The 16907-nt window shown below is 44.6% G+C and overlaps 1 protein-coding gene across 1 annotated transcript in view; it reads left to right on the plus strand.

Moving 5' to 3' along the window:
• Nucleotides 1-12922, plus strand: part of PLEKHG7 (pleckstrin homology domain containing, family G (with RhoGef domain) member 7) — a 34597-nt gene extending 21675 nt beyond the window's left edge. The window contains exons 9-13 of the mRNA XM_009698206.1: nucleotides 217-310; nucleotides 4068-4147; nucleotides 5532-5691; nucleotides 10025-10122; nucleotides 12815-12922. Of these exons, the coding sequence (XP_009696508.1) occupies nucleotides 217-310; nucleotides 4068-4147; nucleotides 5532-5691; nucleotides 10025-10122; nucleotides 12815-12922 (540 nt within the window). The remainder of the gene's footprint in view (nucleotides 1-216; nucleotides 311-4067; nucleotides 4148-5531; nucleotides 5692-10024; nucleotides 10123-12814) is intronic.
• The last annotated feature ends 3985 nt before the right edge of the window (nucleotides 12923-16907 follow it).

The raw sequence follows: 16907 nt of genomic DNA on the forward strand, positions 1-16907 counted from the left end.
GAAAAGAAAAACGCAGCTTAACATTTCAAAAGCATAAATGCATTTGAGCAACAGCACTGCTGGAGAAACACAGCCATGCTCAGTAATTAGCTGTGTGATGTATTTAGCTTGAGATAAGAGTCCGCGTGTACTCTGTTTAACTGCTGGGTGCCTCCCAGTTCATCATCAGATATGCCAGATTCCCCATTCTCTGTCTCTCTCTTTTTTTGGTTCAAGTGTTTGAAGCAAAGCTTAAGAGAAAACAGCAGTGAAAACCTTTTGACACCAGTGAACAGACTTCTGCTTCATGAAGGGAAACTAACACTAGCAGGTAACATCCCTAAATGTCCTGGTATCAGTAGCGAGCTTAACAGAATCGTATGTTGTTATGGCAGGTCCAGAATGAACTTCTGCAACAGTGTTTGGGCAGGTGCAGGAAAGAAAAAGCAAATGTACAGCTTGTCAGAGAGAGAGTGAGAAACAGCCAAACCGCCAAAAGGATGAGTAATCTGTGTGATGGTTTATAGCCACATCTGGATGTTCAGTCTGCCAGGTGCTGAAGAAATCAGCTTGGCTGGGCAATGCCTGCCACTCAAAGGGAGCGTTTTACCGTCACGTTCAAGAACGTGGCAATAGGAAAGCAGGAGCTTTAGACTGTCCTACACAGTGCTCCATGCACCCAGGGACCGATGTCAACATACCTCACCCCTCCGATGCTATGGCAATAGGGAAGCAGGAGCTTTAGACTGTCCTACACAAGGTGCTCCATGCACCCAGGGACAGATGTCAACATACCTCACCCCTCCGATGCTGTATCTGCTCTACGTTTCATTGAAAATCACTGAAAAGCCCAGAGGTTTTCCCTATTTTTGTTTCATACTTCATCTCTGCTAAGACTGCTGTTTTGATGGATACCTTGGAACAAGAAGATGTTATCCTGCCAGGTGGCTTCTCTTTTCTGGACAGAGCACTCGTACAACATGCCGTTATCTCCACAGTGGTCCCACATCAGCACGTTGATTCCTACATCAACTCTCTATCACCCTGATAGAGCGCAGACTCGCGTCTCCAGCACCGTTTTGTAGCAGGGCACAGGTTGCTTGCTGGGGAGCTGCTGCAGAATCTCCACCGACGCTGGAGAGGAGAATTTCCTCTTTGCACCATCACCCTGGCAGAGTGCAGACTCGCGTCTCCCGCACTGTTTTGTTGCAGGGCGCAGGTTGCTTGCTGGGGAGCTGCTGCAGAGTCTCCACCGGCGCTGGAGAGGAGAATTTCCTCTTTGCACCAGCAGGAAGCAGAGCCTGGGCAGCTTGGAGAAGACCATCATCTGAAAGGATGCTGGAAGCTGCGTGCCACGGTGGCCGCAGGGCTGCAGAGTGCAGACTCGCGTCTCCCGCACTGTTTTGTTGCAGGGCGCAGGTTGCTTGCTGGGGAGCTGCTGCAGAGTCTCCACCGGCGCTGGAGAGGAGAATTTCCTCTTTGCACCAGCAGGAAGCAGAGCCTGGGCAGCTTGGAGAAGACCATCATCTGAAAGGATGCTGGAAGCTGCGTGCCACGGTGGCCGCAGGGCTCTAGCAATGGTTTGACAGAAATGAGCACAGCCCACGTCCTGCATTTCCTTCAGCACCTCCTCAGGAGCAGAGGTGAAGAGAATAAGAGCGCAACACTTTCTGTTTCCCACCACCGTTACTGCTGTCATAAAGGGAGCAGCAAAAGGGACACAGTCTATTTTTCAGTGTTTTTGTTTTCCTTCCCATGTGAGGAGAATTATAGTAGCAGATGAGAAGGCACAACACCAGGGACATGGAGAGCAGAAGAAGAGGTTGCTGCTGATGTTTAGGGGTGGTGAGCAGAGGAAAAGCAAGTCACCGAGTCCTCTCCTGCCAATGCTTCCCTCTGCACTCATTGCTCTCTCGATGAGACATCAGCCCCCAATGCAGGAGGTCAGGGTGGCATCAGATGTCCACGTTTCTCTCTGTGATACGTAATTAGAAAATGGAGAAGGAGGTATGAGCATAACTCTTACCCACCAAGACAACCAGCTGCCTGCAAATCGCAATATAAAAGTGCCTGGCATTTGGTCACTTGTCTGCATGAAATATCTTTCAAGACAAAAATGACATCACAAGTCAAATACAATGCCGCACAACAGAGAGAAGCACGTCCTAAAGTCACCACTCTGAACAGACTCACACAAACCTGGTGTCAAGGCAAACTGTGCCTGTTTGAACGCAACTGAGATCACCGAGAGCACAGTTGCACAGGTGGTTTTGTAATCCTGTCACTGAGAATAGGAGGAGCTGAGAGAAGCAGGTTCGTTCAGATGTAGGAAGAGAAAGCTCCGGGAAGACCTTACTGTTGTCTTCAACCACCCAATGGCTGGTCCAAGGCAGCTGGAGCTCAAAGCATCTTGGAGTTGTACAGCGAAAGGATGAGACGTAACAGTGCAAGTTGTAGCATGGGGTGATAGAGATACTTGGAAAAACTTGTTAACAATGAGGGTGGTCAAATATTGGTACAGGGGAGCAGAGAGGTTGCAGTCTCTCCTTTCTCAGACATATTCAATGCTTGACTGAACAACCTGCTCTAGCTTGGCCAGCTTGGAGCAGTGGGTTGGACCAGAGACCTCCAGAGGTTCCTTCCAACTGCCGCCATTCAATGGCTCTGTGAACACAGTGTAAATCAAAGAAACAGGATAGTTTGTCCACAGCAGCAGACAGAGTTTACAACAAATAATTCTGTTGTGTGTAACACCCACAAAAGCCTACTGCTGTACAAGAGATGCTGTGGAGAGCCCTCTATGAAGTTTTTGACTTCATAGAAACTTACAGAAGGGTAGTTTTTATAAGATGTCTAACACACATTAAGTTGCTTGTTTGTAGCCTTCTGAATCTCCAGCAGCATGTAAGAAGGTCCTCATGGTAGTTTCTTTATTCTTCATGCAGCAGCCTGATCCATGGCCTAGTTACAATTTTAATTTTCAGTAGTCACTGATGTGGCTTTGTGCAACATTAATGAGACAAGAAGTTTTCAAGCCAAACCTTTCAGAATCAAACACCCAAGAAAGTATTTTAGGATCCTGCAAGACTGCCTGGAAGCAATAGCTCTGACCAACCCCACCTGCTGTGACGAGTGGCGGGGCATTTCATGCCTGCTTTTCACACCCAGAGATGCCCTACTGGTACAGAGTAGGCAGAGGACAGGTTATAAAGGATAAAATCTGCAGCAGAGAAAGGAGGTCATTCTGGAGGTGAAATAGGACAGCAAGTTGGGATCACAATGGGAAATGAAAGATTCACGGAAAGGAATAGAAGGAGCCATATACAAGGAAGAGGTCAAGGGACCAAACTCTGCAAATCCAGGAGAGAGTCCAGGTTTCCTGCAGGAAGTTGCTTAAAAATTTACTCTTGCTTTTGCTAAATTGCTCCCTATCATTTATTATCATAATACCTGAGTTTTCAACATTGCTTGGAGAGCAACCTAAAAGGCTTTGAAGCATTCCCACAGACATTTGTTGTTATATTCGTCGCATCCTCATGAGCTCTAAGCTAGAAAGAAAAGATAAGCCAACACTAGTTTGTGTAGTTTTTGAAAGGCTTTTGTGATGCTATCAATTAACACTTCATTGCTGCAAAAGCCAGTGAAGAGGGCAGCATCCCAGTATTTAAAGGTACCAGGAAAAGGTGGCACCTCCCTGTTCCTTTATCCCTGCCATTTTCAGAAGGTTCACTGTTTACCAGGTAGGATTTGCTAATTTATAGCATGCTAATTCGTTGTATTTGTAGGTACTTCAGGTGATCCAGGTCACTTTTCCTGGCAGGCAAGTAGTTGTTTTTTCATAATGAGGTAGCTGCTGCAAGGTACAAGTATTAGTAGCCAAAATCATCAAGAGACATATGATTTTCCTAAGCATTGCATTTGAGAGCACAGACTAGGGGATGAGTAATTGTGTACTATGTTGGAAATCATGCTTCTTTGTTAAAAGTATTTTGTAAGATGCAGTGATTCATAGATGTGTCTCATCTTAGAAGCTGCAATTTCTTAAAACAGTCACACCAGCAAATTGATTTTTTTGTTTTCCTCCTCAGAAAGTACAAGACTTCTTGACGTCTACCTCTTCCTATTCGATGATTTCCTATTAATTACCAAAATTAAACGTAACAAAAAGGTAATAATGGATAGAGATACACATTGTTGCGGTGGTTGTATTTTTTAGCTTAGTAAATATTTTGAAAGTACTTTGGAAGATTGATCTAACAATAAAAATACAAGATGACCGATTGGCACGAAGGACAGGTGATAATTCCTTACGCTAATAGCAAACCATAACACCGATTCAAAACCCTGCTCCTAGGCTCAGTATGAATACTACGACAGGCAGAATTTACATTACAAGACCTTAATGTTTCCTGGTGTTGTTCTGATCTGCTGGATCCCTAAAGCTCAGAAAAGTTTCAAGAATGTAAGAAGTTTTCTAATGCTCCCCTCATGACTCGGTCCAGCAACCTGAGAGATTTTATCCCAGAGATATCAGAACAGTTGGAAAGAAGTAAAAAAGGGAAGAAAACAAGGAAATGCTAAAACAGATGGAAGGTTGGCTTTATTCTCAGTTCCAACACCGTCTGTTGTACACGTCCTCTCTTTGCCTTGATTTCCTCTAGTTTAAAATGGAGTTATAATGTCTACTCTTAAGAAAATTTTTATTGATGAAAAATGCTATAGAGCAAGTTCTGTAGATGATAAATACCTGTATTTAGCCACCAAAAAAAGGCATTGATGACCGCAAATTCCTAAAGCTTCAACGTAGGAGTATATCTAGCTAATTAAGTTTATGAAGATGATGTAAATTAAGGCTAAGAAGATGATATAAATTAAGGCTAAGCGAACCTATGCTAGATCTCAAGAAGTTTGTGTCTGATTTAGACTTCTTGTGTTTGGTTTGTTTTTGTTTTTGTTTTTTTTTAAGTAGCACCTGTTCTGCCTTTGTAGGAGATAAAGGCGGCACGCAGTGAGGGATGGTAGATGGTAGAACAGCAGCACCATCCCATAGCACAGGGGGGAATGAAGGGAGCAGGGATCCAAGGGGCCTGGTGCCCACGAGCAAGTCTCTTTGAGGGTCACCCCAGGTACATGTGTTGGTGAACCTTCTGTGAGGGGCTGTGACCCATCTGGAGCCCCAGCAATTGTGCTGGGGCAAATATGCAAGGGGAGATGGGGAAATGCACCTCCAAGGAATGGAGAAAAAGTCCTGCTATTAAAAGACGGGGGCAGAGGGGAAGGGAGGGAAAAAAAAAAAAAAAAGGCTTTTGAACATCTTAGACTGACTTTTTTCTGCCTGTGGACCTGTATTGTGTTTCTATTGTGGTTTTTCAGGACAAAGTGTGACCTTGCAGGAGAACTCCCGGTACCGATGAGTTTTTCTGAGGTCCCTCAGGCAAATAAGCTGAGTACCTTTGATAAGAGAAAAACACGTAGTTTAGGGCTGTTTAGTGCCTATATTTCATGAGCAGATGGTAGACAACCAGCTAACAAGCTTCATTTTCTATTCCCAGAAATATGGGGGCTCAGACACCGGCTTAATCCCTGTCTGTCCTTCCCTCACTCCTGAGCTGCAGTCCTTCATAAGAGAGGGTGGGTTTTGCACAGTCCTAGACCAGCCCATCCCTCTTGACAGACTGATACTGAAAAACGTTGACCCCGTCCACATTACAGGTACGTGCCCGCGTGCATTTGAACGCTCTTCACAAACATCGCCTCCACGCATTGCGTTCGCAGCGGTGTAAGGATACGACGCCGTTTGCCTACAAACGACCTCCAGATGCCTGGAGTGCAGATCCCGGTGCCTCAGCACCGTTTGGCCTCAAAGCTTTGCTCTTGCAGCCAGACATGACCTGCTAACACAGACCTTACACTCCACATCCCCCTGCCTCTAACAGTGACGTTCACGTACACACCAGCGACCGTCAGGCATCAACCATTCCCCCCACCAAAGGAGCTATCGAGACACCAATCACTTCTCACGAACCAAGTATTTCCCAGCCCTAACTGTCCTAACACGCTCTGTCAAACCCCGGGCCTCTTTCCCAAGTACGTTTTCAATTCTATAGTAGTTATGCAGCATTTTTTCAGTTGTCCCACCGCCCAACACCCCGTCGCACTGCTTTCCTGGGTGTCCCCTTGCATGCGTGGCAGCAATTCTCGAGGAGGCTGGAGAGGAGATTCACCTCCTGCTCCTGCTCACCTCCCCACCAGCTACTGAGAGGATGGAAGTCACCCACCACAGGTCAATGCTTCCTTGCTCACAGACATCCAAACACATCACCAGGGGAAGTTACCTCAATGACATCTGCTGCTGTGTCCCTGGGTGAGGAGGGGAGGAGGACTGACCTCCACGGAGAGTGATCAGCCTTACCCTGCCGAAACAACATCCTTGGAGTCACCAAATCAGAGCTTGGATGAGGGAGCAGGCACGAAAAATCAGGTCTCCCTTTGTTCTGAGGCGCTCATGCAGGCTTTCACACAGACTGGTTGGGGATGACCCCGTCCAACCCCCCTCCCAAAGCAGGGTCACCTACAGCAGTTGCACAGGATCGTGTCCAGGTGGGTTTTGAGTATCTCCAGAGAAGGAGACCCCACAGGCTCTCTGGGCAGCCCGTGCCCGTGCCAGGCTTGGCCACCCTCAAAGTACAGAAGTTCTTCCTCACGTTAACATGGAACTTCCCGAGTTCCAGTTTGTGCCCATTGCCCCTTAGCCTGTCGCTGGGCACCACTGAGAAGAGTCTGGCCCCATCCTCTTGACATCCACCCTTAAGGTATTTAAAAGTATTGACGAGATCAATACTTCTGTGTGATCAATACTGATGTGATCAATGGGATCACACCTCAGTCTAACACCGCCCAGAGCCTCCTATATCAAAGAGAAATAAGAGAAACACAAATCTCCAGGGTCCAGGGCCTGTCAGCCATCCTAATCCTAAAGACTGGGAGGAAAAGCTCAGGGAGCTGGAGTGCTTTGTAGGAAATCAATAGATAAGAAAATAAACCTAGAGCCTGTAAAATTTATGATAACTTTGAAATATATTCACCCAGAGTAATTAGGATTCAGCATCAATGCTGATAGGAAATAAAAGTAGGCAATGAAAATAAACCTAGACCCTGTAAAATTTATGATAACTTTGAAATACATTCACCCAGAGTAATTAGCATTCAGCAGCAATGCTGATAGGAAATAAAAGTAGGCAATCAAAGGCAAATGACTAAAGATGAGATAAGGGGATGAACACAGAGAAGAATAACCTTTATTTAAACGTGCTCCAGGCACTGTCTGCCTAACTAATCTCCCTACCAACCCAGCAGCAATGAAGCAAAGGCAGGGTGGAGGGGAGGGCAGCCCCTCGGTCCTGCCTAAGCCCAGGCGAGATGCAAGGCCGACAGCTTCTGGGTGCTGGAAAAGGCGGTGCAGCCACTCTCCGGTTTGCTCATACAAGATGGGGCATAAAACCCATAATGGAGATGGGAATAAGATTCTTGGATTTATTTTTTTTTTCCAAGCCAGCGTTTCCTACATACAGAGACTGCCAGTCAAGATCCTTCTATCCCTGCGATCCAGCTGCAACCAGCAGAACGAAGTTACCTGCTGTGTCCCAGCCCAGGCTCTGGACACTCGTTATGGTCCTTCCCGGCTCTCTGGATCATTATCTGACTTCTCTTCCGTATATTCCTACCAGCTTTATTACAGCTGTAGCTATGGCAATCTCCGTTACTTACCTCTAGTCTTGTAACACCTTGGAAGTCCCATCCTAATACAGGAACCCCTTGGAGTGGGGTACAATAAAAATAGTGAGGAAAAATGACTATAGGGAGCTTGCAGTTCAGATTTGCACTACTTGTGTAAAACAACGAGCAAAACTTCCAGCATCAATGGAAAATGTCCCTTTGCAGGAAAAAAAAAAAAAAAAGATTAAATATTGTCAGGAATGTGTGAGCTTGGGGAATGCTGCCAATTTATTTGCAGTCTCAAGGAGACTTTTACTACTGGTGGCAGTGAAAGACCAGTTAGCGTGTTCTCAGAAAGGGCAGCATGTGACTTGTAGTGATCCATCATGTTAATCAAAAACGAAACCCTGATCTTTGATCTAACAAGTACTTTTGCATCCATTAGTTTGCTGAGGATTGATCTCACTTCGGAAAGAAACGTACCTTGATACAAGGAGTAGGAAAACAAATATATATATATATATATATTGCAATATCATAGTGATACCCTTTTGGCAGCAGGCGGGAGGCTGACAATTATGCAGGGTAATTCTAGCTCAAAGCCTGCTATGGATCAGTGAGGGGATGAGAGATGTAATGGTGTGCTCATAACACTGTCAAGCTACCTGAAAAGCACAACTATCCACAAATGCTAGGACCTTGTACGAGAGAAGTAACGTTACATGTAAGTGTAATAGTAGGAACCCACCTCTGAAGATGGGTAAGCAGCAGCATACTTTCTGATAAGGAAACCGCTTTCCTTTTAACATTCTGCTCTGGATTTAATCTTTGCAATTACTTATTATTGCTTCACTAATAATGCTTTATACCAAGCTTGAAGGAGTCAGACCCACTGGTATGTCGCTATATCAGAGACCAGTAATCTTTACAGCCATATAATTTCTTTTATAAAACATTACTGAGAGCCTGATGCAGAACATTGCCTAGAAAATTCATTTTTAGGACTGCAAAGTTGTATTTCCCATTGACCACCAACAGACATAAGGTACGAGTTCTGAAACGCACCACCTCTGCTGCTACAAATTTCCACTGCTAACTGATTTGCCACAGTAATTTAACCAGTCTGCGCGCCACTTTCCTTTTCTTTAAAAGCAGGATTATAGGACAATTTATCTTCCAGAAACATTTTGAGGTCTGACTGTAGAGCACTTGGAAATGCTTGGACAGTAAGAATTACATAGCAGCAAGATATTCTACATAGTACAAGGCTTCAGAGGAAATGATACGAACTAGAGAAGGTTATAAAAAAGTTGTATCAACTGTAGTAGACCCAGAAAAACGCTGCCGTATCTTGGCAGCTCGAGATCCATCCTTTCCTCCGGGCTGCATGGGTTCAGGAGCAGGGCTCCGCTTTGGGTCACCACTCGCAGGGAGGCGATCCCGCACCTTGTTTGCCGTCCCTTCATTTACAGCAACATCAACTCCAGCTAAAAAAAGCAACGCCGCATGAATCCGGTGCATCGTAACAGGTTGCTGTGCCACTCTTCCTGCTACTACCAGCCCACCCAAGCACGCCTGCCATTTGCCGCAGGATTTTGGCTACCTGAAGATGCTTTTCCCCCCTCTCTTCCCCCAAGCTTGCTTTGTAGCAGACTCAAGCCACCCCTTCACTCTGGACACACGACATCGGTGTTGATTTGTCCCCTTGCAGGGAAACCTGTTACATGATGCTCAAAGTCATCTGCAGGACCCAGGAGATGCTGCTGTCACCGATTTAACTTCTCCTGCAGAAGCATGGCAGGAACCGGAGCGCTGCCGATAACATGCCCAGCCGTGCAAGATGCTGGTGCCGGCAGTCGAGCAGCCCCGGCTCACGCACCCGGCCCAGGGAGAGCCCAAACCCACCGTCAGCCCCAGCACGGCCGCTTCCCTCCGTGGCAGCTGTTGTACCGACCCGTTGGGCATAAAATAAAAATGGGGCCTTTCTCTTTCATTTTTTATATTCGTTTTTCTCTACCTTCAGTTATGATTTAGTCCACTTTGAATGGAAACTTCTCTTCATGATCCTCAGCTAGACTCAAAAGCACCTTAGCTGCACAATGATAAAGTAATTAAAAATAAAACAAATGCAAGTAGAATAATTTTTTTGAAATAACAAAGCATCCTGTGCAACAAAAACCTAACCCTATCAGGGTGCGTTGCCCTATTAAGAATCAGAGAAGATGATTTCATCCATCATTTCTTCAATCATAATCAGACAATGTGATATAAAATTGGACTGACAGCTGCATGAGGGAATTTATCTCACTTCTTTCTATTTTTCCGACAGTCTTCAGCCTGCGAAACGCCTTCCTAATACAGCATGAAAATAGGTATCGTCAGTGCATAGCAGTCTTCTTGCTACAAGCTCAGACAGAGACTGCCAAGGTAAGTAGCATGCTTTTTTTTTCTTCTCTAATTACACAACTAGGCTTTCCCTAAAGGATAACTGCAGCCTAAAAGCAGCCATGCTGTGATAAGAATCTATTACAGTTGTCACATTTGACCAAACCCAAACCAAAACAAAATAACACCCCAGTGCTCTGGCTCACACATTTGCTACAGCATTTTTGCTGTTGAACATGTACCAATTTTCTATCAGGGTTGACAGCAGGTTGTATTCTTGTTAGAAAACATTATCATTTCTGATTGCTAAAAGAAACTCCACCATTCCTTGTATCACAGAAATGAAGATGGGTCAGCCCCTCCAGAGAAATCAACACCAAAACATCTCCCCCTGCCCCCCCCAACTCTGCGCAGTAGTACTCAAATCTGGAAAAAACTGCATCGTGCTCTTCTAGGCAGTACACATCTTGCAATTTCAGATCGAACAGATGGTGTGATTAATTCCACTGTTATATAAATTTACCCCTCATTTTCACACCACATCACATTTCTAGTAACAGTGCTGTATATAACATCTGAAAGTGATAGGCACTTCACAGAAGTATTTTTTCTCCTGTTAAGTTGAATTTCATTTTCTAATACCTAATGCACAGAAATTTGACTAGCCCTAACACTAATTCTTAAAAGTAAGTTACAGTAGATAGACTTTTTCAGGGAAAAGCAACGAGTGAATTCTTTCCACTTCCAAGTCACTGGTTGGTACTCAGAATAGGTACCTACTATAGGTGTCTATTCAAGGAGTCACTACCTTCTCCTGTTATTGAAATATTACCTGTCCCTTCCAAAGCTGCCTTCACACCAGGTGGCTACCATCTTCTCAACGTCTCCCAAGTCTAGTTTATCAAAGAAGAAAACCCTGCCATGAAAGGTTCTTTTCACTTGGATGTGGTGCCATTACCACATTTTGTTGACCTTGGGCTCTCTAAGCCCTAGGAAAAGTAGACTTTCCAGCACCGGTTGAATGAAGCAAACCGCCTTATTTCAGCTCCCAAGAAGCCCAATCTCAGTGTGATCAATATATTTTTTTAAAGAAACTTTGCTAGCCAAGGTGAGCTCATGGATTTAGCCAATGTGATTCTGCAAAGCAGAAAGGAAGATGATCTGGGTAAGACTGATACCGGTGAGGACCATCAGACCAGGGCCTTGAAACAGATAAACTATATCAAAAGGGAGAAGCAAACTGAATGAAGCCGTACGTGTCATATTCCCACTGACTTGTCCCAAGCAGAGGGCTGTTACATTGCGAGTTGCCTCTTCGATCTCTTGATTTTCGTGAAGTACCTGCCTCGGCTCTGGGCTCCCTCGCGAGGCCCAGCCTTACCGTGCCCACCATACCACGCTCCGCCAACAACACAGGGAGCGCAGGCAATACATTGACCATAGATGCAGTGAACCCCTTGTCCCTCTCCCACCTCTCTCAGAGATCCAAAGCCGGGCTCTGGGCTCTGCCAGGCAGATGCAGCCTCTTCCCACGTCCTCTGCTGAGACCCCTCAGATCTGTAGGTCATCCCATTTCTTTCTCCAGCTTTCAGTTTTTCAAAGTGATGTTTTTAACTCATTCAGGCTATAAACACACACAAGAGACAACCAGGTGGGTCAAAACCAAAATGTATGAATCGCAACATAGCATGAAGCGGAACAGGCTTCCCCTTCTCATGCGTTTCTACTCTTTGCATCAAAGCTCGGTGTCTTTATGTGCATTACAGCAGGGAGAGCAGCCCCTGGCAAAGCAAAATCAAAATTCTGGAGTGGGAAGAGCACAGCTAGACCTTAAGCTCGTATTGCTGCAAACTAATTTGTAACATCTAATCATAGTAATTCAGAGACAATTCAGCTTCTGTGACCCAGACCACATGGACTAGCAGAGAGAAGGAAGTTACGTATTTTAAATCCATCTCTCCAGCCATCACCCCCTGCCCTCATACCTGGACGACAGCAGATACAGAGCTGAATGCTGTCAGCGTGATGCTAGAAACTGAAATTCATAGAATCATAGACTCATTTGGGCTGGAAGGGACCTTTAGAGGTCATCTAGTCCAACCCCCCTGCGGTAGGCAGGGACATCTCCAACTAGATAAGGTTGCTCACAGCCCCATCCAGCCTGAGCTGGAATGCCTCCAGGGATGGGGCTTCCACCACCTCTCTGGGCAACCTGTTCCAGTGCTTGAAATTCGTGCAGCAGCACATGACAGATCTCAGAGGGGGACAGAACTTGTGATGCTGACTGCACTGGGGCTGTCTTAATCAGAGGAACAGGGAGCCCAAACTGCAGGGACAACATTAAACTAATACATATAACACAAAAAAAGGTGAAATAGCCTGCAGCAAACTTCACCATTACAAGCAATTAGAGCATTATACACAAAAACAGGTGAAATAGCCTGCAGCACACTTCACCATTACAAGCAATTAGAGCATTAAAATCCTGCCTTCCAAGCAAAGAGGAAACCTTCACTGGAAATCCCTGGCCCCAAACACAGACACCAGCAGCACGTAGTGGCCTGAGCAACTGGGAAAGTCTCAGTTCTGGGATGGTTCATGTTCACTTCAGGAATTATAAGCATGGGCCTGAAGAAAGGCTAAGTAAAACTGAAGGCTCTAGGTGTTTATGTGTCTGAATTATTGGAACTTTTTTAGATTGTCTTGGTTTACAAATTACGTTTTCTTGTTACAGAAAACATGGATGTCACAGATAGAAATGGCAATCTCCAATTACACCACACAACATGAAACCAAGAAAAGCACTGCTTTCTGCTTCCCAGCTGAATCCTCTGAAGTCTAATAACACCAGCACAGCAGCGAAAGAGCCAGTGGAAGACTGCTGCGGTGATAACACAGTTATTTCTTCCAGCATGCCTTAAGTTCCTGAAGCTAACAGATTTCTGACTTGACTAGACAGAAGCAAGGAGTTTTGACCACAGATGTAGGAATCAGCTGGAGGGTGAAAATGAGCCATGCAACACACGTATCGCTCTCAGATGCTCCTTTGCTTCAGGGAGGGGAAGGCTCTTGCCATCCCAGGAATCTTTAATACAGCTTATCATTTCCTAGAGAGCAGGATGGGGGAAAAAAACCCTATGTTGGTGAAGAGAACTCATTCACCAGAAAAGTCTAGAAAGGTTATTGCAAGATCACTCAAACGGTATTAATAAATTTAATGAAATTAAAATTGTGTAGCCATAGCTCCTGACAGTTACGCCTCTCTACCTACTAAACTATAGTATCACAAGATGTTTTTTGCATTAACATTGAGCTTGTGGAGGCAGATCAGTAAAAGCATATATTGTGTGGACTCCCCATTAATTTTTAAAGAGATTATTTAAGTATCTTTGGAAAGGGCCATAATTACATATAACATTCAGTTAAACTAGAGATGCTACAGACTATATAAAAAGAAAGAACAAAAGTGCAATGATGGCCTGTTTTATTGGGATTTTTTTTTTACCTGAGGTTGTTTCACCACTTTATTAACAGCAGATCTGTCATTAAGCAGTTTACACCCACTGCAGCCTTTAGAGTTCAAATTTGCTTCACAAACTTGAGTGCTTCTTTTGCATTAAACCTCTCAATAATTCACTGCTATCCCAGACCTGTAGTCCACACAGCAAAAGCGTGCCCCTGTTACTTTACTTTTCCCCTCTTCCTGAGGTACTGGAAGAGACCCACAGAACAGCCCGACACTGCTTGCCACAACATTCATGCAGGCTACTACCAGGGAGGGAGGGTGCTCTCGCCAGGTTACCCTTGGCTAATCCCCTTGGATTAGCCATAGTCGAGAGAAAGGGAAACTTCCCTAAAGCCACTCTGAGCGACTCTGTCACTTCTCCCACTTTCTGTCCTCAGTCAGCTAGTCTCCCTCAGCAGAAAAGTTAGCCCTTAGAATATCCCCTCAGTATCAGAGATTACTTCAGGGGGAACTGAAGAGAGAAGCCACCCAGATGAGGACTACGCTGAAGAATGCAGGAGTGCCTGTCCACTCATTTGCATTATTTACAGGGAAATCAGCATTCACATCACCTCTACTCCCCAACGGAATTAGTCATGAGCTCAAGTGTTGCCCCTAACCCCACTCCTCCCCAGCTCCACCCGTGAGGACGTGGCAGAACCTTTTATCCACTTGAGCTGGTTCACCCATATTTATCTATGCGCTTACCTGGCTCAGCACCCTCCAGATGCAGTCAAGGCCACTGCGGTACACATTCCTGTTCTTCCTCCTGTCCCTGTGATGGGCAAGTTTTTGTCACAGCTTCCTGGGACAGGAACAGTCACTCAGGCTCTCTGCCAAGCAGTGAATGTGCAAGGCAGGAGAGCAGAACAGAGTGGAGACAGCAGAACAGAGCAGATCTGCTCCAGGGCACCAGGCAAGCTGCAAACACTTAGCCACAATTTAGCAGACACAGCTGTGCTCAATCTCCCCCATCCCAAGCTCAGCTGCACACTGCATCCCACCCTCCCCTTTCCACCCCCAGTGCCCCACCAGAACCTCAGGTATCTTGAAACCAGCGCTGATGGGACAAAAAGGTGTTTCAAGCCCAAAGAAGTCACACCTGACAGACTAAGCCCTGTGCTTTGTGTGCTGGCAGAAGGGAGGAGTTGTTTTACTCCTCTGTATATTTTTTGCCAAAACAACCTTAAGCTAGGTCTGCTCAGTTTACCAGACAACTAAAGCAGCTCCAGAGATTCCATATTTCCTGGAGGTCAGCACATCTCCAAGAGGACACCCCAGGGGAAGGAAGTATTCACACACTTTACATCTTTACGGAGACAAACTCAACAGGCTCTTTTGTGGTCTGGAGAGAAAGACGCCTCAGAAAGCAGATGAGACAGAAATTAACTTCCCAACTCCAAGTGCCTTTCAGAGGAGACCTCTTCTTTCCATCTTTCTCCACTGTCTACACAGAGCCCCTACAAAGATCTGCTTCAATAGCTAAACACATTGTCTTGTGAATGCCCCCACAATTTCACAGTGGCTTTGTCATGGGATTGATCACACACACATTAATCACCTGGCTTCTCTCTGCAACACAGCTCCACCCTGAACGGTCTCCACCTGAGAAGCAAGCCCTTCGTTAGTCTGAAGCAGCAACACAAGCCCTCCTTCTGAGTCTTCCAGTTATGCCAGTTATCTGACTGCATTGAGTGTGGTGTCTGAACGCAGCCAGTGACAGAAGGACTTGAATTGAACACAGGATACCCAGCAGCCTTGTGCAGTTATCGGGAATGGAAAAACTGCTCTGAATTTAACCTGTGAAAAACCAGATTTGAAAAACAGTCACTATCACTGCCTCCTCAGAAACCTGAGAGCTTTTGCTGCAGATCCCCACAAGTCTAAGAAACTGGAGCATTTAGCTTGTTATTAGATGAGTGGCTTCCCAACAGTTCATTTGTAAAATGATGTATCCCCCATTTCAAAGTAGCTTTGCTGTCTGAAATGGGGCGAGGTAGTTTTGAATGACAGAAGTGGTCTATTAGCAAGGACTAACTGATTTATTTTTTTTTTTTATTGTCATTAATCACTCCTTTAACAGGTCAGAAAACAAAAATGACATTTCAATAACATTTCGGCATAGTTTATACAGAACCGGTTGATGCATGGTGTCATCTTCTCATCCAAATCCACAGCCGCCTTCCAAACCGCAGAGTTTAGGAATTACAGTGCACGCTGGACTAAATTCTTCCACAATGTAAGGCACAACTACATGATCACAAGTAGTAAACACAAACACTGAAAACAGAACTTAAGAGAATTGAACTTCAATTAAAAAGAAACAAAACCAAAACACACTCATGCAAAAAAAAAAAATCCATCTATGCCTACCAAGATGGTATGATCCAGTTTAGAAGTGCAGTACTCTGTAGGTAAAACTGCAACATAAGGCTATTATAATACATTACCTCTAAATACTGGGTAAGAACTTAAAACCTTCTCCATTTATATTTTATACAATTATACAGAAATTAAGCTGTATGAGCAATATTCACATCCGCAATAATAAACTCATCATTAAAATTCAGAAAAGAGGCAATCAAGACAATGTAATTTGTGGCACACATCCATTACAGAATACCATTCATCAAGTTCACATCTCGAGTACTGAAGAAAAAAAAAAGATGACTAAATTAATGGTACATTTGGTGAATGAGGCTATCTATAGCCAAATGACAAAGCTGCATACAAAATTGTTTTTACCCAGCAGACCATGATTATGAAAGCTTGTGGTTATGATTTATTTCCTGTCCAGCAGCTAGAGTTTGCAAGATTGAAACTACAGAAGTTAAAAGAATACAACAGAGTTTACAATAACTTGAAACTACTGGATACTTTCAAACACATTAAAAAAAAAGACTTAACTTTTTTCCTTTTTGGTGATAAACTTTTGCAATTTTGGCATTCACTACAACTTTTACAGAACATGACAGTGAGCAAATCTTATTAAACTTACCTAATGTTTGAATTTCACGTTGAGAGGTAGTTTAAATGAAATCTTATGTAACGGCATCAAATGGTGGGGGTTTATGATTATTTTTTTTTTGTGACTTTTTTCTTTTCTTACAAAAGTGACAAATCCTATACAAGCAGCATTTTGGACACATTACTATAAAAAGTTCTGGTATTTGCTAACCTAGCAAGACACACTTTCAAACATCCCTTTTGTACCAGGAATCAAGCTTTAGCGTGATACAATGGAGTACTTTGCCATAAAGCCAACAGCAGGAGCCTGGACCTGCCAGCACTGGTCTGTTGACGTATAACGACGAACACTCTT

This window comes from Cariama cristata, unplaced genomic scaffold (genome assembly GCF_000690535.1).
Source record: "Cariama cristata isolate BGI_N322 unplaced genomic scaffold, ASM69053v1 scaffold10934, whole genome shotgun sequence".
NCBI lineage: Eukaryota > Metazoa > Chordata > Aves > Cariamiformes > Cariamidae > Cariama > Cariama cristata.